General features: G+C 40.6%; 1 protein-coding gene across 5 annotated transcripts in view; it reads left to right on the plus strand.

The window, feature by feature from the left end:
• Positions 1-24166, plus strand: part of LOC111875362 (thyroid receptor-interacting protein 11) — a 264752-nt gene that overhangs the window by 187056 nt on the left and 53530 nt on the right. For all 5 annotated transcript variants that reach the window (XM_033755822.1, XM_033755825.1, XM_023871565.2 and 2 more), the window contains 5 exons: positions 3958-4086; positions 5536-5729; positions 6306-6469; positions 11016-11119; positions 20752-20851. In XM_033755822.1, coding sequence (XP_033611713.1) covers positions 3958-4086; positions 5536-5729; positions 6306-6469; positions 11016-11119; positions 20752-20851 — 691 coding nt within the window. The remainder of the gene's footprint in view (positions 1-3957; positions 4087-5535; positions 5730-6305; positions 6470-11015; positions 11120-20751; positions 20852-24166) is intronic.

Raw genomic sequence — 24166 nt, forward strand, 5'->3', positions numbered from 1 at the left:
CGTAGTGCACTTTCGGTAGATTTACCTGTTTGGTAGGCATGTTGGTTTTGGTGTAGAGGACATGTCCTCAGTACCCCGTCCCTAACATGCCTATCCACTAGTTTCTCCATCGTTTTCAAAAGGAAAGACGACAGGCTGATGGGGCGATAAGCCTTAGCCTCGGTGTAATCAAGTTTCCCGGGCTTTGGAATAAACGTCACCTTAACTTGCCTCCAGGCTGTGGGGATAAAACCATATGCCAAGCAGGCTCTATATATGCGACATAGGTGTGGAACTAAAAGTTCTGCCCCATGTTGCAAAAGTGCGGGTACAATTCCATCCGTTCCCACTGATTTAAATGGTCTAAAAGTGTTCAGTGCCCATCTTATTTTTGATTGATTAATTATGACTCTAGCCAGGTCCCAGTCTACCCTGTCCATCTTGCTTTGGCAAGTGTCCAGGTTCTGCTGACCCTGTCCATTGTCCAATTTGTCAATCAATTTTGAATCAGGAAAGTGAACTCTGAATAATTCATTCAGCGTCTCCCTTCCTGTTTGAGTATACTGTCCGTTAGGCAGCTTCATTGTGCTGACCTTATTGGTCGCCTGTTTTGCCATGATTCTCATGAGTCTGGTACATCATTGATCTCCTGGCAGTACCTCCTCCATGAGGATTGCTTGGCTTTCCTTATTTCTTTCTTGTAACAGGTCAGGGCTTCCTTGTAGGTGTCCCACTGCCCTGTTCTTTTAGCTGTGTTAAACAGCCTTCTTGTTTTGATCCTAAGCCCACTCAGCTGTTTATCCCACCAAGTTGTACTCCTTGGTCCATGAGTGGTCCTAGCCGGACAATTCTGATTAAAGGACTAGATAATAGCCCGTTGCAACTGGTCAATGGACCGATCAACATCCTTTATTGTGTGTATATTACACAAGATGGCCTCCGGATTTACCTTTGGGTCTTTGTAAGGCTCCCAGTTGGTTCTCTTAGGATTCCTATAAGTAGTTTGATCTACTGTGATGTTACTTATTTTAAAGCATATATATCTATGATCCGATAGAGACGGCTCATCAGATACATGCCAATTACTTACCAGGTTTTCTATGTTATTAGTCCCAAGTGTCAAATAAATAACCTCCTTCCTATTGCAAACCACAAAGGTAGGTTCGTTACCATGGTTTATTAGAATATTCAGGTTCGAACTCACCAGAAATTCCATAAGGCTCTCTCCCCTTCGCAAACCACAAAGGCAGGTTTGTTACCATGGTTTAGAATATTCAGGTTCGAACTCATCAGAAATTCCATAAGGCTCTCTCCCCTTGGGTTAGTGCCAGTGCTCCCCCACAAAATGTGGTGCGCGTTGGCATCACACCCAGTGATGAGTTGCTTTTTCCTGCTAAAGCAGTAGTCTGTGATGTCCCTCATTTCCTTAGTTGGCGGTGGTTCATCTGAGTCATATGGAAGGTAGACTGAAGCAATTATAAGCTCCTTGCTGCCTTCTCGATATGGGTATGTTATCCTTACCGCTGTTGCATCCCTAGAACAGAGCTCCAGCAAAGGCAAGGCATTAACATGATTCCTGATATAAACACAAGATCTTGCATTATTACTGGGTGCAACAGAGTAAACTGTTCCCCCCATATTATTTAAGCCTCTTATTCGACTCTTGTATAACCAAGGTTCCTGAATAAGTGCTATGTCTGCCTTGCCCTCAGCTAGTCGTTGCACAGAGCTGCCGTGGCAGCTTTACTGTGGTGCAGGTTGATCTGAAGAAATCTCATGATCTCTTCCAATTGAGGAGATATCAGCTTCCATCTTATGTCCCTCCTCTATCTTGGACTGGGTTCCATGTGAAGAGGTCCCCTGATCCATTTTACTTCGGTCATCTGAGGGGCTGGGTGCATCATCCCCTTCCTCCTCAGAGACTGAGTTAGAAGATACAGTGTCTTGTCACGGGTTCTGCCCAGCGCCGAACTTCAGGATTGTCCAGCACCTTAACAGTCCCCTGTGAGAGTCCTGTAAATATTTTATAACTGGTCCTCTGTATAATAGTATAGGAGTTCCAGTCTATGAATAGTATAGGCCTTTGGCCTTTCGACTCAGATTGCTTGTCTAACATCCTCCAGTTCTCTGTATGTAGTCCTGGATTAAGATCTGCAATCCATTTCAGTATCTCTTCCTGGTTTTGGGCAATTTTATCCCTAGTCCGGAGAGCTACTTTAACAGGCTTGGGCAGGTTCCTGGCATCAGTAGCCTTCAGCCTGGTCCCTGATTGAAGCCTGTGGTTGTCAATGGCTCTGATGAGCCACTGACCAGACTGTTGGTCGGCACATAAGTGCACCTCCTAACAGCCTGTATGATTTTAGGTGTGGTAGTTCTACCTTTGGAGTCCTACATAACACCTCGCCCAAAGCTTCCAGAATGGAATTTTGGTCGTCTTCAGTAAGCTTATCCTCAGGGTAAGTGTCCTTGTAGATAGCTACCTTTATATTGGTCAGAGCCTCCTTGTAAGTCCCTGGTCCTTTACAGTCCCTGGGCTTCTTCAGAGTTCTGGCCGTTTCTGTAGGGGTACTGCCCTCCAACCTTGGCCTCTTAAAGGTGCCGGTGGGGGTTTCTCCCTGCTTGGACGAGCTTGCAGTTCCCGGTTGCTGACCGCTCTCAGTTCCTGCTTTGCCTGTCCCAGCTTTTGCCCGTTGTAACTGCCGCTTAGCGGCACCCAACAAGGGTTTCTTCGCCTAACGGGGTCCACCTATTCCAGAGCCTAGGTGTCCCAGTCTTTCCCCTGCTACGGGTATGTTTGAAGTACCGGCTCCCTGCAGTGGTGTGCCAGTACTAACGACTCCCGAGAGAGCAGTTTTTGGTTTTGCCTCTGGTAGGTTTTGAATCATTGGTTCATCCCTGCCTTTGGCTAAGAATGCAACAGTACATTCGCCGGTTGCTTCTGAGCCCCTTAATGGTTCACAATAGCTTCCAGCCCCCTGCTGAAGCATTTCTCATAGGGATCCCCTTAAAGGGGGGGTCCCTCTTCAGTTTAAGGTCCTTACGACCGGTTTTTCTGTTTGGTCCCTTTTTCATTTTGTTCCCACGAGTAATGGGGACTTAAAGGTCACCACCCGCAGAGCCCCATACAGGTGGAAGGCATAAATACAAAGGGGTGATGCCTGGTGCCCCGAGGGGATCATTCGTGATGCTGGCCAATAACCACCCCAGTGCCACGCAGCCCTAGGCACGATGCCTCACACCTTGGCTTAGGTGGTTGGTCCTTCATAAGTATAACCCTCACAAGCCTCCAGGACCAAGAGTGCATGTTCGGGGGGAGGGGGGTATCCCAGATAACTGGGAGTGCGATACTAATTGTCATGAGGTTGCGACCAGGGCAACCTGCACAAACTTACTGCCCCTGGAGGTTGCTTCAGAGCTCCCCCATTCCCACCCCTCCACATGGGTTGGTCAAAACCATTTTAGAGTGTTGAGCCCTAAGGCTTGCGGCACCTTGTCAGAACTCTAAGGAGACAACTCAAATAGCCGTAGCTATCCCCATAGGAGTGCTCTCCCGCATTCGTCCTGGGTACATCATAATGAAACCCAAGAGTCATTATGCTGCCGCATGGGAGGCTCTGGTCAAATGGCCATTGCCCTGTATGGAAACTTGGCCACCAGCCCCGGAGGTTCACGCTAATGCAGACCCCCCAGGACTGTCGTTGCCCAGCAGGACCACGAGGAGGTGCTCCAAAGCTGTGTCTCAACGCATCCCTGGTCTATGATACGTCCCCACCAAAGACACAGCCACCCTGCCTGAAATAGAGTTAATTCCATAAGCATGAAAACCCCCTGTGTCTTTCCCCCAAACACCATGCTGTAACCTATGAATGCACTGCTGCCAGTAGAATGTATCCACCTCAATTCAGCACATCAGAACAGTATATCCTATGTAGAGGGATGCTTTTAAATCAACTGTGTAATGTTTTTATGTGCTTGCAGGCAGTGAATGTGGATGTCTCATTGCCTGAGGATCTTCGGATGCAGCTAGAAACATTGCAGGCTGAATGCAAACGAATGGCAGACAGCCTCCTGCAAGAGCAGACTCGAAACAAATATCTGCAAAATGAGGTAAGATGCTGATTTCTTACGACATTAGTATGATATCTCTTCAAATGGCAAAACCTGTCAGTTAAGTTGTTCATATACAAATCACAGGTTTAGATCTCAGACAGACGAATTATCATGTCTCATGTTTTTCATGATTTTCCTGGAGTATACATATGTTGCAGTAGGCCATAATTGTGCTGTACAGTCTTTTTATTGTGGCCATCCTACTATTTGTAACTCATGAATTTGGAAGAAAATCATTCAGTAACCTATTTTTACTCATTTATTGAACTTTGTTTGTCTTGAAGAAAGTCGTTTTCTGTGATCTGGCGCCGTGTATTCTTGGTTTTAACCGACGTTTCAGAGGAACATATCGCCTCCATCTTCAGGGCAGTTGAATTGTGTTGCGAACACAGAGAGCAGTAGGAGCAGTAGCTGCAGCTACTGCTCTCTGTATTCGCAACGCAGTTCAACTGCCCTGAAGATGGAGGCGATATGTTCCTCCGAAACGTCGGTTAAAACCAAGAATACACGGCGCCAGATCCCAGAAGACGACTTTCTTCATAGTCATCGCCGTGAAAACCTCAAAACTTACATTTGTTTGTCTTGTTTCTGAAAGAAGAATTGGCCCAGTAACTTGTGGCAGTTCTGTAGCTGGAATGACTGTTAAGTTTATAACCTTCAGCAACATCATTGCCACCGCTGTCATCATCATCATTATCATCATCATCGTGTCATTCTGTACCAAATCAAACAAAACTCCATTACGTTCTGACCACGCCACCATTAGTATTCACAGTTTTTATTTTACTGTTATCCGTAAAGTACAAGTTTTCCTAGAGTTCTAATTTGTTATTGTTATTAAATATGTTAATGTCGGTAAGCTGCTACTTTTCACAAGTATATAAATATCTGTTTTATTGAAAAAAAATCAGAAATATGTAACTTGTTATCCAGCAGTAGTTTCTCTCAAGGAATTTATAGGTGCAAAGCTTGTACATATATGTGCAATAGTTTGATGACACCTGTATACATAGTGTATGTGTAATAAGTTTATTCATGTAAGATTTGAGGTCACCTGCAGATTTCTTATATTTTTCCTTCTATACGTTCCTCTGAAACGTCGGTTAACACCACATGTACACGGTGCCAAATCCCAGAAGACTGCTTTCTTCAAGTTTATTCATATTTGCTCATTGCCCTTCCAGTAATATTGGTACATTGGTACTACTATCTCATGACTTCACATGCTGTATGACTTTGACTTATGAAGGATATTGTCTGTTCTTTATTTTCATAGGATGACCATTTCTAAGCTGAGGAGCATTCTTAAAGAGAAAATTAAAGTTACTAATTAGCGTTTTGAGAGAGAAAAGTGAAGTAAAATATTAATTTGTACTCAGTCTATGACATTCATCATGAGGGAAACTTTGCTTATGTTATTTCTGTATCTTTATGTTTCTGTACCAGGTACATGAACAGTGTGAGAAAGAAAGTGTGCTGTTGAAGCAGCTTGACAGGTTACGACTTCATCTGGTGGCAGTAGAGGAGAGCTATACGCAGGAGGCGCTGAAAGCTGAGGAGCAGGTGAAGGATCTACAGAACAAATTGGTGCTTGCTGAAGAGAGAATCAAGAATTCCTCTACAGCATACACATCTGCAAGGTAGCAGTCTGAAACCAAGAGCAACCTGCAATATGTAATCCTTCAGAATTCCAAAATGTGTTTACCAGTAATTATTGCTTTTGTACTTGTTTAACAAAATTATGAGTATTTTCCTAGGTACCTCTCCACACTGAGAATATAATCATTCAGTTATTTTTGTTGAAGTTGTATATTTTCCCATTTTCTTGCAGAGCTTTACAACTTTAAAGAATGATACCAGAAGGTGACTCAGCCAACAAGTTAGGAAAGTATGATTTGATGTGCTCACAGCAGTCATGAAGATTTATGTCTTCTGGAATTTAATGTCATTTAGACCATTGAAAGCCAACTGACGTTTCGAAGGAACACGTCACCTCCATCTTCATGGTCAAAAAGTAATCCGAGCAAGAAACCAACATGAAGCAGGTATTTGCTTTCTTGCTTGGATTATTCTTCAACCTTGAAGATGGAGGCAAGACATTCCTTTGAAACGTCACTGGATTTTCAGTGGTCTGCATGATGTTACATCTCAGAAGGTAGAACTCTTCAAATTTAGGAAATTCAGTACTAATTCTTTATTTGTATTGGCTTTTTCAGCATCAGAGCCAATCAGCATGTAGAGTCCCTGCAGGGCCAGGCTCGGTTGATAGCCCAGCAAAGGGATGATTTACAGTTGAAACTATCAGCTGCTGAGGATCAAATTCACCATCACTCAGCAGCGCTGCGTAACCTGCAGATTGTGTTAGAGCAGTTCCAGAAAGGTGAGAGCATATCACACAACTATTCTGTGACTTTAATTACCCATGGAATATCATCACTGTTACTGTAAGTTTGAGAGAAATCAGGTTCATTCTCACGTACAGAATTGATTGTACTGAAGTATGTACTTCAAGCCCCTCCCCCCACATGGTAGTTATCCTGTACTCGGTAGAACAGTAACTTGGAACATGTTTCGTTTTTCAAGTTGACTAGTGATTTAGTTTAACATGTGACCATTCAGATACTTCTGACAAGATGTAAACTGTTATTGTAAGAGGGATTGGACGTGAAACCATGAAGCATATTCTCCTAGATCTCTGGAATAAGTCCTTTCGATTCTCTTCTGTGGAATTATTGTAAGGATCTTGTGTATCCCAACCTTGCAAACTGAACTTTATTACTGGATTCATTAAATCTGCGAAACAGCTGTGTCAGTTGAATAAGATGCTTTGCAAACAGTGACAAATTCATGTATTATTTGGATGTTATTAAAATTACCAGCTTAGTTTTTTTTTAACCCTTCCAAAATGTGAGGTTTTGAAAAGGACTGTTTATATGTCATTTCCAATAAGATGTGATATATTTCATTTCATTTCATTTATTTCGTGTCCATGGATCATTATACATGATACAAGACATGTCATTCTTGTGTAGTTATAGTATAATAAAGTTTCATGATGTTACTATTGGGGGGGGGNAGTCCCTGCTGTGTTTTCTCCAGCACATGGCGTCCTGTTTCCTGCAAGAAGAGAGTTACGCAGTATACACTCCTAGTGTGTGTTAAGCTAAGCTCAATTGTTCTTACTTTTAAATTATTATATGATCCTAATGTGAACTAAGTCTTGTCCACATAGGAGAGGAACTCATCTATGCTATAAAAGAAATGTTTTCAAAGTAATTTTAAATTTACATAATGCTGGTATCGTATTGCGGTAGGTGGTTTAGAAGACGAAGACCAAGATTATTGAACTTGTTTTTACACAAGCTTGTATTGCATGGAACAATGTATAAGTCCTCTTTCCTTCTTGTATTATATGAGTGTACATTTGCATTGGTTATGAAGGTATTCGAGTTGGATTTCATGTAAACTAGTGTTTCATATATATAGAGACATGGTAGAGGTAATACGTGTAGTGATTTGAAATACTGTTTGCAGCTAGTAGTTTTGGTTACCTGCATTATGGCTCTAATGGCTCTCTTTTGTAACTTAAAAATCGACTCTGCATTTGATGAATGACCCCAAAATATCAATCCATATGATAACAAGGATTGAAAGTATGCATGGTATACCAAAGTGCATGCCATTTTCTCTAAGAGCTGCTATGATGCATTGGTCTGCTTGGACAGGGTGTCAGCCTGCCAGCCTTTTATGTCTTATGCAGCTGTGAATTAGAATTTGTGTACCCTGTTTCACACACACACACACACACACATAGTGCAGTTAGTATCTCAAGGTATCTTCGTAGTTCATTTTCTCTCATTCTCAGCATCAAGGAATATTTGTGCCATGTTGGCTCTCATTCACTGCTTATAAGTACAGTACATTGCCTCAAGTGGCAGTACCTTTGACTTATGTTCCTGTTCTGTGTCTCCAAATAGTTGTCTCGTATTGCTGACAACATCTGTTCGAATGGTCACTGGACCCTGTCCTTAGCCACATCCTCACATCATGCTTAGTAGCCATTTTTGTGTATTCCAACCAGGTATAGCCGTAGACCAGTCATCTTACCTTCAAGTTTTCAGACAAAATTTGGTTTATGTTTCTTATTTCTCATATGCATGCTGTGTGTCCTGCCCTCCTTGAGTTCATCTTAAAAAATTTTATGTGGCATGCAAATAATGTTGCTCCTTATTACATAGTTATAGTCTCCTGTTACTTTCTGTCACTTAGATCCCAACGTTTTTCTCATAACCATGTTCTCGGACATCTTGAACCTGTATTGCCCCATTAAGGTGAGAGATAAACTTTCACACCCCTTCAGAACAGCACTAACCCACCCCCTTTCTTTTTTTAAGGTTCTCTTTGCAGTGATTATGAAGGTTATCTTCTGAGTTTTAATATTGTGTAATTTGGAGAGAGCCTGACATTTTGGAGGAAAATATCGCTTTTCATCTGCTTTTGTTGGTTTCTTGCTTGGTTTACTCTCTGACCCAGAAGGTGGAGGTGATGCAATGCTCCAAAACATTGGGCTGTTCCAAACTACTTGGTGTTACAACCCAGAAGACATACTCTCTAGGTAAAGTTACAGTTCGCATAATTTATTTTAATCTTTTTTTTGTCTTTAGGTGGGAGATGGGCATGATTTACTTTCTAGGATTTGAGGTTCTGACGGTGGTTATGAAGAGTTCTGCCTTCTGGCATATAATGATGTGTAGCCTGTTGGAAGTCTACCAGTGTTTACAAGGAACATGTTACCACATGCTTTCATGCGGGATTTGTGCTTGGCTTATTCTTTGGCCCTAAAGATGCAGATGTCATTTTGCTCAGAAATGTCAGTTGACTTTCAGTGTACTGCGCAGCATTGTATTCCAGAAGGCAGAACTCTGCACAGTTCACTTTTATCAGAATCGTTCTTGGTAGAATAGCAGGTGTTAAGTGAAAGTACAGGGAGATCAAAAAGTCACACACATCAAACTAAAAGTTATAAATTGTATTGCAGTTAATATAATTATATCTCATACTGCTAGATTGTACTGTAGGAGTAATAATAACCAGTAGGAACGCCACCTGACATGTATTGGTCATACGACATCTGCAGTATAGCTTTGTTTATTGTGTGACAGACATGACATTTTCCCAAGAATAAGGAGTTTTTGTTTGACATTTCTTGGCAACCATGGAATTGAAGAGTTTGATCGGGTTTTCTTCACTGACGAAGTATGGTTTCACCTTTGTGGCTACATGAACAGTCAAAACAATAGGATTTGGTAATCTGAAAATCCACATGTGTTGCATGAAAAGCCCTTGTACTGTCAGAAAATTGGAGTGTGGTGTGCTGTATCACGTCATCGAATAATGGGCCCAGTTTTCTTTGAAACAACAGTGAACAGTCCAGTGTACCAAGACATCATTACACAGTTTATTGCACTTCTTGAAGTTGATAAACGGGCGTGCAGGTTGCAGCAAGACGGTGCCACATGTCTCACAGCTAATGAAACCATGCAGTTCTTATGCGAGTTTTTTGGTGACCATCTCATTTTGAAAGGATTGTGGCCCCCATGTTCACCCGATTTGTCACCCACAGATTTTTTCCTTTGGGGATATCTCAAAGGAATTGTCTATAAAAACAATCCGCATACACTGGATGACCTCAAGAGGAACATTACGATGGCGATTAACAGCATCAGTTTACAGGTGCTCCACAAAGTGGCCTCAAACTTGGTAAAAAGAGCTCGCACATGCATTGCTGAACAGGGAAGCCATTTTGAGCATATGTTGTAAAGACATGATCTGATTTTGCATTTCTAAGATGTAAGGTTATAAACATTAATGGTAAGTGCTGTATGTCTTGAAGTTTGTGCAGTAAACCAGCAAAATATAATTGCTTAGTGTCATTTGCACAACTTCTCAGTCTCCCTGTACTTTGTAGCTTCCAGTTACCTATATACTGAAATACTGAATTAACTGCCAAGAACATATTGCAAGTTCTTATTTTGGTTTACTCTAAAATTAATCTAATCTTCATTCTTCCCACAGTTATGCCTATTTAGACATTGCCATAGGTCAAGCGGTTAGTCACTGGCTTCCCACCTCAGCGGCCCAGCCTCAATCCCGGGCCTGGTCAAGTGGGATTTGTGGTGGACAAAGTGGCATTGGGGCAGGTTTTCTCAGAGTACTTCGGTTTCCCCTGCCAATCTTCATTCCACTAATTGCTCCACAATCACCCTCACCTATCATCTGGGGCTGGTACAATAGGCCAGAAGTAGCCACAGTACAAGGGACTTAGTCCCACCCCTCTGGCATTAAAGAAAAAAATAATTAAGAATTAGATTTTTTTTTTTTTCATTTTCATTTCATGCATCCTATTGTGTTATAATATACAATTTCTTTATTAAAATCATCACAACACAACAATATTAAGGCCAGTGCCTAGTTTTAATAAACAAATTGTCTATTTATACATGTTACAGATATGTTAAGATAATAGAGAAAAGAAATTATTAGTGGCTGCATGCCATTAGTCCTTTAAACATGGAACAGAGCTCAATGCACTGTATGAAATGATGTAGAAATCAGCCTACATAGGCAGGTTAACAAAATTTGTTGCCATTTACTGAATAATTAAAACTACATAGTGTAAAATACAACCAAAATAATGCCAGAACTTAATAGTATTCTGTATTATGTTCTAACTTCATAGGAGAAGAGTCAGAATTTTTAACTCTTGGGTTCCAAATATTTGTGTTGTGTTCTTTTGAAGATGCCAGAGATATGTTGTGTATCATGGCTGTGAAAGGATTGTTTTAAAAACTGAAAGAAGTTGTTGCTGCCAAGTGGTGTGTGCTATGTCCAATGAAATGTGTAACCATTGTAACATATGTTGGCAGATAAAGAGAGGGAGATAGACTCGGCAACAGAGAGACTACAGCAGCAGCTTCAGGGAGCACAGGAGCTACATGATGAGCTGTGTGCAGAAATAGCTGTGCTCAAAGTAAGATTCCGTTAAGTTTTAATTCACTAGAGTTCTGAAGTATTGTCATGTGAAAGTGTTCTGTAAGAAGACATGAGACATATTTTTCATAAAGAAAAAGATGGAAAATATTGGCTAAGTGTAAAATAATCAACATTCTTTGCCTGATTGGTTGTTTCATCAGTGGTTGCACAGAAATGTTGAATAAAGTTCTGTAATTTCCCATTTCAGATGAATACAAGTACGTATTTACAGTGGAACCTCGCTTAACGAGCATAATTCATTCCAGAATCTTACCCATAATGCGAAACAGTCTTTCCCATATAAATTAATGTAAAATACGATAATGCATTCCATGCCAAAAAATACTCAAAAAATTTATGTATAACGTTTATTCAAAGAAAATTATATATACATTGTTAAGGAGCATGAATCATCTTCATCTTTTCTTCTATGCGGAATGAACCAAACAAAACAAAAAAAAATCGAAATAATTAGTTTATTATTTACTAGCTGTACCTGGCCACACGTTGCTGTGGCTCAGTCTAACGAACTATTTCAATTCAAACGCAGATCAATTGACACAGCTCAATCCCACTGCCAACTGCACTGAAAAATAAGGAAAACAGTTAAGAAAACGAAATTAAAAACAATGAAAAATAAACTATACTTAGCCACTCTCAGCCTGTTGCATTCATTCTGTTGAGAACGAAGCAGATCAGAGGCTGCAGAACGAGATCGACGTGCTTGCAACCATGCATCCTCAAGCCTGGCTGCACATCGCTCTGCTGCTTCCTCGGCACGTATTTGAGCCATTCTTTGTCTCATTCGCTGATGCCCGTTCTTCCCCAGTTTGATTTGCAATTACTCGACGCCTTGCTTCCACTCTGCGAGTACGACGACCTAAGTTTGATCTTCCGCGAGGCATTATTTGGATGAACTAAAGCAGATCGATTGCACTGAAGAAGAAGAAGAAGAAGAAAGAAAGTTATAACGAAAACATATAAAATTGCAAAACATTAAAAAAGGAAAGAACATGAACTGGAAAACAAAGAAACAAAAAAATAGAAAATACTAACGAAATATTTCAATTCAAACACAGATCAATCGACACAGCTCAATCCCACCGCCAACTGCACTGAAAAATAAGGGGAACAGTTAAGAAAACGAAATGAAAAACAATGAAAAATAAAGCTGAACTATTTATACCTCGGCGGATGCTATACAATGAGCCTTCTGTTGTCTATCACCGGGGAAACGCTGCCAGAGTCGAATCCAAAACTCTGAGTGCAAACTCAGGATCTCTGCTGTGATTTCACTCAGAATCTCTTGTGATACTTGTGACCTCGTGATACTCGAGACACTCGTGATACTGAACAATCGCCGGAGCTACACTCTCTTATACATATAGCCAGCGTTTGGACGGGATAGGGAATACCTTATGGAAGAGTTAGTTTCATCTGTTGCTTAGGAAATGCTAGCACAGAACGCCTTGTAGAAGTGTTTGGTTTCATCCGTTGTTATGCAATGGGACCTCTTATCCTCTCATCTCTGGGGAAACGTGTTTGTTGTTTCGGCAATTCCTATGCAACGGCCCACTGTTATTGCGTTTCCATGGAAGTATACTTCCCGGTTTCATCCGTTGTTACGCAACGGAACCTCTTATCCTTTAATCTCTGGGGAAACGCGTTTGTTGTTTCGGCAATTCCTATGCAAATGTTATTGCATTTCCATGGAAGTATACTTTCCGGATTCACACGTGGCCGGGTACAGCTAGTAGGTATATAAAAATGCGCGCATTCGAATGCAACATTGTGTCAAAATTTCGAAGCAATCGGTGAAGAACTTTCAGATATTTTCGAGGGCTAACAAACGAAGATTTGCATTTTTGTTTATATAGATGATACATATCTAATTCTTTTTACTAGAAAGCTGTCTAGAGACATTTCTTTTTCCTGACGCTTCAAAATAAATTTGTAGCGCGCATCGCCACTGCCTTATTAGGGTAATGCTTTTCAATGTACGATGCAACAGTTTCCCATGCTTTCAGCATTTCTCTTATTGTGCCAGAAGATTGTTGCTTTGCTGTTACCTCCTCCCCCTCCTCTGACAAACTCTCCTCCACAACATCTTGCTGTGAAACACAATGTAACTCCATAAGCTCTTCAGTGGTCAGCTCTTGGCTGTGCTCTTCCACAGGCTCATCGATATCATTGTTATCCACCTCCAGCCCCATGATCTTTTCCAAAGACACAATCTTGTTGACTACGGGCTCCACAGGTACTATCTCAAACCCCTCAAAGTCACATTCAACAATGCTCTCCGGCCAAAGCTTCCAAGCAGAAGTGAGGGTTTTCTTGGTAACCCCTTCCCACGCCTTTTTGATCATCTTGAGGCAGGCAACAATGTGGAAGTGATATTTCCAAAACTCTCTGAGAGTGAGATTGGTCCCTTCAGTCACTTCAAAACAATGCTCGAAGAGTGCTTTAGTGTACAGCTTCTTAAAGTTAGAAATAACCTGCTGGTCCACAGGCTGGAGTAATGGAGTGGTGTTGGGAGGCAGAAACTGGATCTTAATTTAAATTCTTCAAGGAGGTTATCTTATAGGTCTGGAGGATGGGCAGGAACGTTGTCCATAACAAGCAAGACATCAAGTGGCAGATTTCATCTCAAGCAAATATTTTTTCACAGAAGGACCAAACACTTCATTGATCCTATCAGTTAAAAGGTCACATGTCACCCAAGCCTTGTTGTTGGATCTCCACATTACATTTAACCTGCTCTTCTGGACTTTACTACACTTCTTGAAGGCTCTTGGAGTTTCTGAATGGTAAACAAGCAGCGGTTTAATTTTCAAATCGCCACTTGCATTGGCACAAAATAGCAGTGTGAGACGGTCTTTCATTGGCTTATGGCCGGGCAATGCATTATCCTCTGCTGTTATATAGGTTCGCTTCGGCATCTTTTTCCAGAAGAGACCCGTCTCGTCACAATTAAAAACCTGTTGCAGCAGGTAACCCTCAGAATCTACGAGCTTCTTGAAGTGACCGATGAAGTTCTCTGCTGCCTTTGTGTCGGAGCTTGCTGCTTCACCGTGCCTTACAATGCTGTGGATGCCGGTTCTTCTCTTAAACTTCTCAAACCGCCCACGGCTTCCCTTAAATGCTTCGTCTTCAGCCATTGATGATCCTGGCGTCTTGTTAACGAGGTCGGTGAAAATCACTTTCGCCTTCTCACAAATGATATTCTCGTTAATAGTGTTGCCTTGCAATTGCTTTTAGTTTATCCGTATGAGGAGCAACCTTTCAACATCGTTGAGAATACATGACTGTTGCATAGATATTCTTGTTACTCCCTTTGAAGCATCTATCTCCTTAATCTTTTCCTTGTTCTTGAGGATAGTGCAAATCGTTGATGTAGACCGATTGTATGTGTGTGCTAGATCAGCCACACTCACACCTCGTTCTCGCTTTTCAATGATTTTATGTTTCATTTCTACGGTTATTTTTAATCTCTTATGGCTCTCTTTCTGCGGCTTTTTCTTCAAGGACATTTTTGCAAGGGTTAAACTTTGCACAAAGAAAATCACAAATAATATGTCTGAACACAAGTTTGGAAAAATGTGTGATCACAAGCGACACTAAGATGCTAGCGGAACAAGTGCTAAACACAGACTGATGTAGCAAGCGCGCAATCCGGGACTTCCCCTCTCATCACTCGTTATGCGAAACATCGCTCGTTAAGTAAGTCATTTTTTTACAATCTGTTTTGCTTGTTATGAGAGGTGCTTGTTAAGAGAGGTTCCACTGTATTTGAGTTGCGGATAAAACTGCATGTCAAAGAATCGGTTATCACTAGGGACCGGATTTTTATGCCCTAATAATCCCTAAAATATGTATGCATTTATGCATGAAAAACTTCTGAAATATGCAATATAATATGCACATAAAAATATATACCGAACATTAAAATTGATTTTACGTTATTTTAAGACCAACAAATCAATATTTAAGTTCATTATATGTAATCACTGAATGATTCGCTTGCAATAAAAAGCTATACTGAAATACAAATCATGCAACAAAGCCAACATATTTCATTACAAATTTATAAAAACCAATGGTATTCAAATTTAGCTCTCCAAACTTTCAGCTTCTCTTCTGTTGCAGTTCACAGTTACTAAATATTTTAGGTTTTCCATAGTCAGTCGGCTCTTATTGTCTCGTAAGATGCCCTTATAGTGGGTAAAACTTCTTTCCACCTCACAGGAACTTAGAGGCACATGTACAAAAGCCACTTTTTGCTCCACTGCTAGTGATTTTTTACTTGACAGTTCAGTACATTTACGGGCTAAAATTTCTTCAATTTCTCAAATTTGTTCATATCCTGGATTCTTTGAAAGAATGCTGTGTACTTTTTCCTTTACTACTTCAACTCTTCCAGAAACCGAATTCAGTTTAGAAACTGTGGTTTTGAACACATTTACTGACTGATACAAAGTAGTATTGCTATTGCTTGCCTCCAGTGAGGAAATGGCGGATGGAAGATGAGAGAACTGAGCAGATACGTTGTATGTAGGAAAGATTAATTTCTAGTTCTTGGTTTTTTAGTACATCTTGGGCAATTTTGGGATCAAATGTATTCACGACATTCCTAACTGTTTCTAAATGTTCGGTATAATAACTCGCTGCACACAGCCATGTGCCCCAGCGCGTTAAGTTGGTTCTGGCAGAAGTGGAACGCTCGGTGATACTGCTTTAAAGGCTTCTTTTCCGTATGGCGCTTTAACAGATACCTTCTCCACAGAAGACACCAACTTCTCAACAAGCGGAAAATTTGCATGAATTGTTTCTGCAACACGGAGCAACCCATGGCAAGGCAAGTCAAATGTGTCATATTTGGAAATATAACTAAGAGCAGTAACGGCTTTCATCATATAACTTGCAGCATCAGTCACAAAGAGCAATACGCGCTCATACTGAATGCCAAATCATGGAATTGATAAAAAATTCAGAAACTGCGGAGCTGTTTGTGGTTTCAAATTGCTCTACCGCAAGAAGATATGGGGTAGATTGTTCATCCTTATTAACCCTTCCGCGCGGTCATTTAAATTCCGCGGCCGTCTCTCCGGCGGTAATATATTCAGCCGTCCATTTAAATTTTGCTCGAAAATGATTTATTCATCATTGTTCTTAAATTATATGAGATAGGAACATGAAACTTTCACTAAAATGATCTTAAAAGGTGGTTTTATAACCTTGCCTTATAATATGAACGCCCGGTATCTCGGCAATCAAGCAGGTGACGCCTTGAAGCATTCGTCTAAACACAGCGCTGGCTCACATCCCACCACACCAATACTGCGTATATTTTCTTTTGCTCTTCTTTTTTTAACCACACATCTGTGCGGCCTTGCGTTCTTCCCCGTGAGGGGTATAGTTCAAGGAAATGTCTTTCCGTGACCCGTTTAGTTGCCAGGTCAGCTGTAGTAAATTCAACGTTACGAGTTATCATAACAAGGGGTTGTTGCTACTGCGTTTCAGATTCCAACCATTTTGGCTGCCCCAGGTGTCGTAGGGGTGACCACAGAATTCATGAAGTTATTCTAAGAACTGGCTGGTATGTAGTGAACGAAAGCAGAGCTTAGCTGGCTCAAAAAAAATATTTATGGTCATCCCTCGAAACGACCACCAAGGTCAGTACGATAAAATGGCGTCAACTGGAGCGATAATACATGAAGGAATGAGTTCTTTTCCCTCCCCCACACACACCCGTATCGTCACAGGGGGTGACCACAGTGTTCTGCCTTAATTCGTGACGTTTTTCTAAGAAATGGGTGCTATATGCTGTGCGAAAGCAATCGATCATGCAAGAATAAATTTTTGGACAACCCTGTTCTAAGAATTCCAATTGAGTGTGTTAGTGTGGCCAGCTCAGGGCAATATGATATTATAAACACAGCACATATCACGTCTCTACTGTTTATAACTTCATAGCAAAGAAGAAACGGCATTCATAACAGTCGAAACGCTCGCAATAGCCACAGGAACTTTGCTGCAAGACAGGCATATGTAACGATGACTTGGCGCTCTTAAACTCGTGTGTCATTAAAAACAGTTCTCCTGACAACAGGCCAGCGAAAAATCTAACAATCTACAGCAAAACCATCAATTATTATGGGCGTTATAACATACGTGTGCAGCTGGACGAAACATACACGTCAAAGCACGCTGAACGGTTAAGGGATCCAACTATACAATTTGTAATAAACTGTCCCTCACAATCTTGTGTTTCGTCGAGTGATACCCACACAAAATTATCTTGAATCTTACATCTAATGCTTTCAATTGTAAGTTCGTAACACTGCTTCATGTAATTTTTGCACACAGTAGATTCATCCGGCACTTTGCACTGTATATATTTCTCTATGAAGTTTCTCAGAGTGGGACTGGTTAGTTTACACAGTGGAATATCTGCCGCTAAAAAGGCTTCGCATAAATCAGAGGAAAACTGTGAAAAACTATTATTAGAAAATTCACTAAGCAATTTTTGAACAGGAGCACTTTTTGTGGATTTAATTTTAATATTCTCTTTGTGTACTCGTATATTAATGTTCAAATGCTGAAGCAATTGAACACGTTTTTCACAACTGTTTTCTCACACGCTCAGAAATAAAGAATTTCGTTATCCGTACTTATCATCTCTCCCTCGAACTCCCGCTGATACAGCTGTAATTTAGTTTTCTGACTGACTTTAACTTTTGGCATGACTACAGAAAGCTAAACAAACTTAACTACAGACTGGTCACCAAACGTGAACGGCCCCCAGCTTCAAATGAAGAAGCGTAATGAACCTCATGGAGACTTCAGAAATAAATTTCCCTTTTCAGTCGAATAGTATTACGTTGGTAGCGGCTATGTGTGAACGCTTCTGACTAATCTCTTCGCGGCCACTTTGATGGTACGTGAATGAGGCAAGTTACGAGTAGACGGATCGGGGAAGTCCCGTCCTGGGTACTGCATCAGAAACATGAATCATGACGAAATGTTGAGTCAACTATGCAGCATATTCTAACATGGAGAAGAAAAATTGTATACACACGACCATGACTGAAATTTTGAACATACAATTAAAAAATATATATGATAAACATTTTAAACGGAAATATGCATTATAAATAGAGATCTTCGAAAATATCATGCTTATTCATAAAACAGGCAAAATATGCATTTATATGCACCATCAAATCATGTCCAAAATTTAAGAAATGAAGTAATTGATACATATATCCAAATGAGCATACTTTCTGGTTGCAAGAAAGAAATATGCATTTGCGTTAAAATCCGGTCCCTAGTTATCACTCTCCATCTGTACACCCTAAACAACTTGACTGAATTGTTTTTTTGTGAAATTCTTAGCTGAACTTAATTTTGATACACAATAGATAATGTAATGAATTGCTTCTAGAGACCATGTTTATTTATACCAAAAATGCTTTGTTGATTAGATTTTTCCTTTAAAGTTGGTTTGAAACATGACCTGTTGGTGCAAGGAATTATCATCAATATGGCAGAACCACAAGCATAGACAAATACCAGCAAGGATCATGGCATCATGAGTTCTGCCAGTTACAGCCCAGTAATAAAACACAACTCAGCCCTTTGAAGTCTGAAGTTCTTCTAAGCAATGTTTAAGCCATTAGCCAATTAGATCAGCACAGTTTGCTTGTGTTAAAACTGCCAAAGCCAAAGAGATCAGTTCAGCGCTAATCTCTTAGTACATTTCTGCCAGATGTTGGCATTAAGTGAAATAGACTGCTGCTTAGAGGAAGAAACAGGTTTTCTCGCTATTTTTCTGTTGTTGATCAAAGGCAATTTGAGGAAGTATCATGGATTTTTCTATGCAACTGTATTTGCTCCCATTGCGCTTTGGCATTTCTAACAGGTAGCTCTGTGAGGGGGCTTAGCATTCAGAGGGATAAAAAGTCGCATTGTATCTCATAACGTTTCATCTCCATTACAAAGCGTGATCAGTTCATGATGTGTGTGAAGGTAATCTCTGTTTATTCTGAAATCAAATGAAACACACAAATACACTTCACAAAATGCAGAAAGTTTTTTAACCCTTTTGCGCGGTCATTTAAATTCCGCTGCCGTGTCTCACCGGCGGTAATATATTCAGCCGTCCATTTAAATTTTGCTTGAAAATGATTTATTCATCATTGTTCTTAAATTATATGAGATAGGAACATGAAACTTTCACTAAAATGATCTTAAAAGGTGGTTTTATAACCTTGCCTTATAATATGAGTGCCCGGTATCTCTGCAATGGAAGCAGTCGGTTTAGAATTTGAGCAGTGTATCGTACGCCTTGAAGCATGAAACTTTCACTAAAATGATCTTAAAAGATGGTTTTATAACCTTGCCTTATAATATGAGCGCCCGGTATCTCGGCAAAGGAAGCAGGTGGTTCAGAATTTGAGCGGAGTGTGGTACGCATTGAAGCATTCTACTATACACAGCGCTGTCTCACATTCACCACACCAGTACTGCATATCTCTCATTTGGCTCTTTTTTCCGTAAACCAAACATCTTCTGTGCGGCCTTGCCTTCTTCCCCGTGGGGGGAATACAAGAAGAAATGTCTCTCCGTGAGTCGTATCGCTAGCCAGATTAGCTGCAGTAAATTCAACCTTTATGTTATCATAACAAGTGTTGGTGCTTCTGCGTTTCATTTTCCATCCATTTTGGCGGCATAAGACGTCGTAGGGGTGACCACAGAATTCATGAAGTTATTCTAAGAACTGGCTGGTATGTAGTGAACGAAAGCAGAGCTTAGCTGGCTCAAAAAAATATTTATGGTCATCCCTCGAAACGACCACCAAGGTCAGTACGATAAAATGGAGTCAACTGGAGCGATAATACATGAAGGAATGAGTTCTTTTCCCTCCCCCACACACACCCGTATCGTCACAGGGGGTGACCACAGTGTTCTGCCTTAATTTGTGGCGTTTTTTTAAGAACTGGCTGCCATGTACTGTGCGAAATCAATCGATCTTGCAAGAATAAAATTTGGACATCCCTCTTCTAAGAATTCCAATTGAGTGTGTTAGTGTGGCCAGCTCAGGGCAATATGATATTATAAACACAGCACATATCACGTCTCTGCTGTTTATAACTTCATAGGAAAGAAAACATGCCATTCATAAGAGTTTGAATGAGGAAACTTCTACCAGAAGCAACAGGAATTTGCTGCAAGACAGGCATATGTAACGATGACTTAGCACTCCTAAACTCGTGTCTCATTAAATATAGTTCTCCTGACAACAGGCCAGCGAAAAATCTAACAATCTACAGCAAAACCATCAATTGTCATGGGTGTTATAACATAGGTGTGCAGCTGGACGAAACATTGACGTCAAACCCCCGCAGATGATTTAAATACCTTGACAAAAGATACACGTCAAACCACGCTGAACGGTTAATGTTAAAGTGGGTGGCATGTACAATGACCACTTTGTTCTAATGGTTTAGGGCCCAGTAGTCTTGCTTGTTTGCGCCTTTTCATTATCACAATCTCTGAGAGAGAACCATATGATGCACACTTCTTCTGTAGTGTTTATATACCTTTATTTATTTACCCTTTTGTTTTTAGGTTCAGTTAGCAGAAGCGAAAGAAGGTCTGAGTGCTGCTGCTCGACTAGGAGAGCAACTGGATAAAAAGTCAGAAACAATTGCTGGTCTCAGGGAAGAAGGTAAGATTCAACACATTTGTCTTATGGCTGGAACTCCAGGACATGCATTTAGCTTAAACTCGTAGCGTAAAGGACTCGTTACTCTAGAAAACTTCATTTCATGAAATAAAGGAAAATTAGTTTTATATGACTGCTGTCAGAATACCACAGGTGGCAGTGGTTAGGCATCCCAGGTTTTGTTCTGAAGCTTTCCATTGGTAAGCATACCTAATTTTATTACAACCCTAGCTGTGATCTTCAGCCCAGCAGTTATTCCCAGTGTTTCATTGTTACACATCCTAATTCCAAGGGAGATAGTAGTCCAGAAAAAAACCAAAAAAAAAACCTCTTGGCTCTTTGTCTATGTGAAAAACATTTGAGAAAAGCTCAAACATATAGGGCATTGTTACAACATTAGGACATCTTTGAAAACACACTCACTTAGAGAGTTTACTCAGAACAAGATCAGAAAGAGATCCACAACAGTCTGCACACTGCATCTGTAGTATTCCCTGTGAATGTGGTAGAGGCTAGTTTGGTGAAACAGACCACTAGCCATTTGGCTCTGCAGACACAAGCACAGTTTTAGAGAGGATCTTCTATAAAAATTTAAACTGGTCCAACATACCTGTGAAGAAGGTCGTAGAATAGAATGGGGTGAAGCTAGGATTTTGGAAAATACACCTGCTGTCACTTCCATTTTCCAAAATCCTAGCTTCATCCCATATGGCGTGTTCAACAGATCTGATCTGGCAACCCAGTGTGGAAGTTTCTCCCATTTGGATTCCTCTTATCAGCAGTGTGGTTAGCAACTTACAGGGAAGGTCAGTATGAACTGACACCCTTTTCATGAGTGACTATATGATTTTAGTTCTGTGGTTAAATTTGTTATTGCAGATGGCACTGGTAGTGAATAATGAGTGTTGTAAAACATGAACATTTTTTATTTTTCTCTACATTTGTGTTTCTGGATTTTGTTATTGGTTTGTCTTGATGCAAGCATTTTCCACATTCATCTCTCACTCAGTTTCAGATGTTTATGTGTATTTCCACAATTGTTACTATACATGTTCCTGTTATCTCCCGCTGACTACCTGAGGCCAGGTGCAAAACTAGTATTAGTTATACTAATAGGTTGTTCAGTGAATGAGGTTAATTGTTTTTAACAAACCTGGTAGAATAGTCTCAGCCCACCCTTTCATCCAAGGATGGACACTGATCCAGTTTCCAAAATGTTATGATTCTCAGGATATTGTAAGATGGGCAAAGTCCAAAATCTCTATAATCGTAAGTGTTATATACCACTGACAGAACCCTTTAGAATCTATGTACTTCTATTTTGCATATCAGCATCTGATGTCAGAAGGGTTAAATATCACATTTACCCAGATGGAAGACATTTTTTTTTAATTTTAAGAGTCACAGAGTTACATTTTATCATGAATTCAAGTGATATACTTTTTTATATCCATTTTGAACTTTTATCGGCTTCATGACAAAGTTCACAGAAAGAAGCAAGAAAGCGAGAGAGAGTAATATGTTTCAAGATCAGAACCAATGAACAGTCACAGGTTTGCCCAATATATTGTCAGAGTTATTAAACTAAAATCGTGATGTACCATTGTACAGTATCATCTGTGCCATTGTAGATGGTCCTGACATTACATTGATTATGTATGCAGAATAAGGAAACAGCTGTAAAGCAGTAAGAAAATGCAGTATTCATGAGTTAGATGTCTGTAGGTGGCGACAGCATAAACAAAAAATAAGGAATGCCAGTTCTACATAAAAATCACTCAATGGACTGAAAGACAGAATGGGAAGTCACTTTCATGTGATATTGTTAAACACTTTAAGTGGCAGAAATTTAAGGCCATTATAGGGTAGTGTGTACAAACCATGTGGAGGAATGGGTTTTCTTTGCAATCAAGAACTTTACTTCTCCAGAAGTTTCTCACCTTTGAGAAATATGTGATTCATCTTCAGAAAGAAAATAGTAAGCTGCTAAGCCAAAGAGGCAATGCCAGTGAAATGCCACTACATTTCAATATGCCATCCAGCTGCACCACCTGGGATATAGGTGCAAAATCTGTTGTCACAAAACCCTCAGTCGTTGAAAAATGCAAGGGACTCCAGTGATGATGGAGTTAGCAGAGAGCATGAAACTATTGCTATATGTAGTGAGGAATTGTGAAACTACCTAAGGTGCTGCTGCTTGTGGAACCAATGACTAATGAAGTAACAAGGAACTGTTTGCAAGCTGTCTGGAACAGGAGACCAAGAATGTTGTTGAGAAAATAAGGATTCCTGGGGTACCAGCCTAACACAAGTGATGTGTCAGTGCAGCGGTCAACAGACATAATTGCAGTGCACAGAAATATGAATGAATGAATGTATATGGGGTGAGTCTTCTTGGCCCTATCACCGCAACCACAGTGATCTCTTGTGCCTCCCCTTCTGATTATCCTCTCAACAATCCTGCGCTTCGAATGAAGCGTAGGATTTTGTATATGGGGACATTGAAATAGTCACTTGGTTCCATAAAATATTGACCCAAGTGGCGCAATCTTAAATAATCTAAGGCCCCACATTCGCACAAGATATGTGTGGCTGTTTCTTTTTCTTCTTGACACCTCTCACAAGTTGAACTGTTACTTAGTCCCAATTTGAAGAGATGTCCTGTGAGGTGACAGTGTCCTGTAAGTAGTCCTACCAACCATTGTAGCTGGTTCCTGTTTAACTTCAACAGTTCTTTTTCTCTTTTAGTAGAGGGTCCTCATATGAGTCCCTTTGCTTGCCTGAGTCCACTTAAGGATCCCCAGTATTTCTTGTGATTCATATTTGTCCAGTCCCTGATTGCCTTTCTGGAAACTCCTATAGAGATGCCACAGGTCGGTTCAGGTCCTATGAACGGATGTTCAGCTCTAATCTTGGCCAATTGGTCTGCTATTTCGTTTCCAGCAATACCCTCATGCCCTGGCACCCATATCAGTTGTACCCTGTTATGTTTGGCACCTTCCGTGAGAGTTTGGTGGCAATCCCAGACAAATTTTGAGTTCATCTGGTGTTTGTCAAGTGCTTTAAGTGCAGCTCGGCTGTCAGATAGAATGTACTCGTAGATGTTCCTATTTCTGTAGTTCTTATCTAGATTCTCCATAATACATGCCTTAATGGCATATACTTCTGCCTGTAATACTGTCGTGTACTGCCCAAGGCTGAAACTAAGTTTCCACCTCAGCAGCCTCCGTAGTCTAGGGGTAACGTTCCCACCTCATGACTCCGGTTTCCTGGCCAAAGTAGTTTCCAATGCCTCCAGTAGATGGGGGAAGTATTAGG

The sequence above is a fragment of the Cryptotermes secundus genome, unplaced genomic scaffold, assembly GCF_002891405.2.
Source record: "Cryptotermes secundus unplaced genomic scaffold, Csec_1.0 scaffold589, whole genome shotgun sequence".
Classification (NCBI taxonomy): domain Eukaryota; kingdom Metazoa; phylum Arthropoda; class Insecta; order Blattodea; family Kalotermitidae; genus Cryptotermes; species Cryptotermes secundus.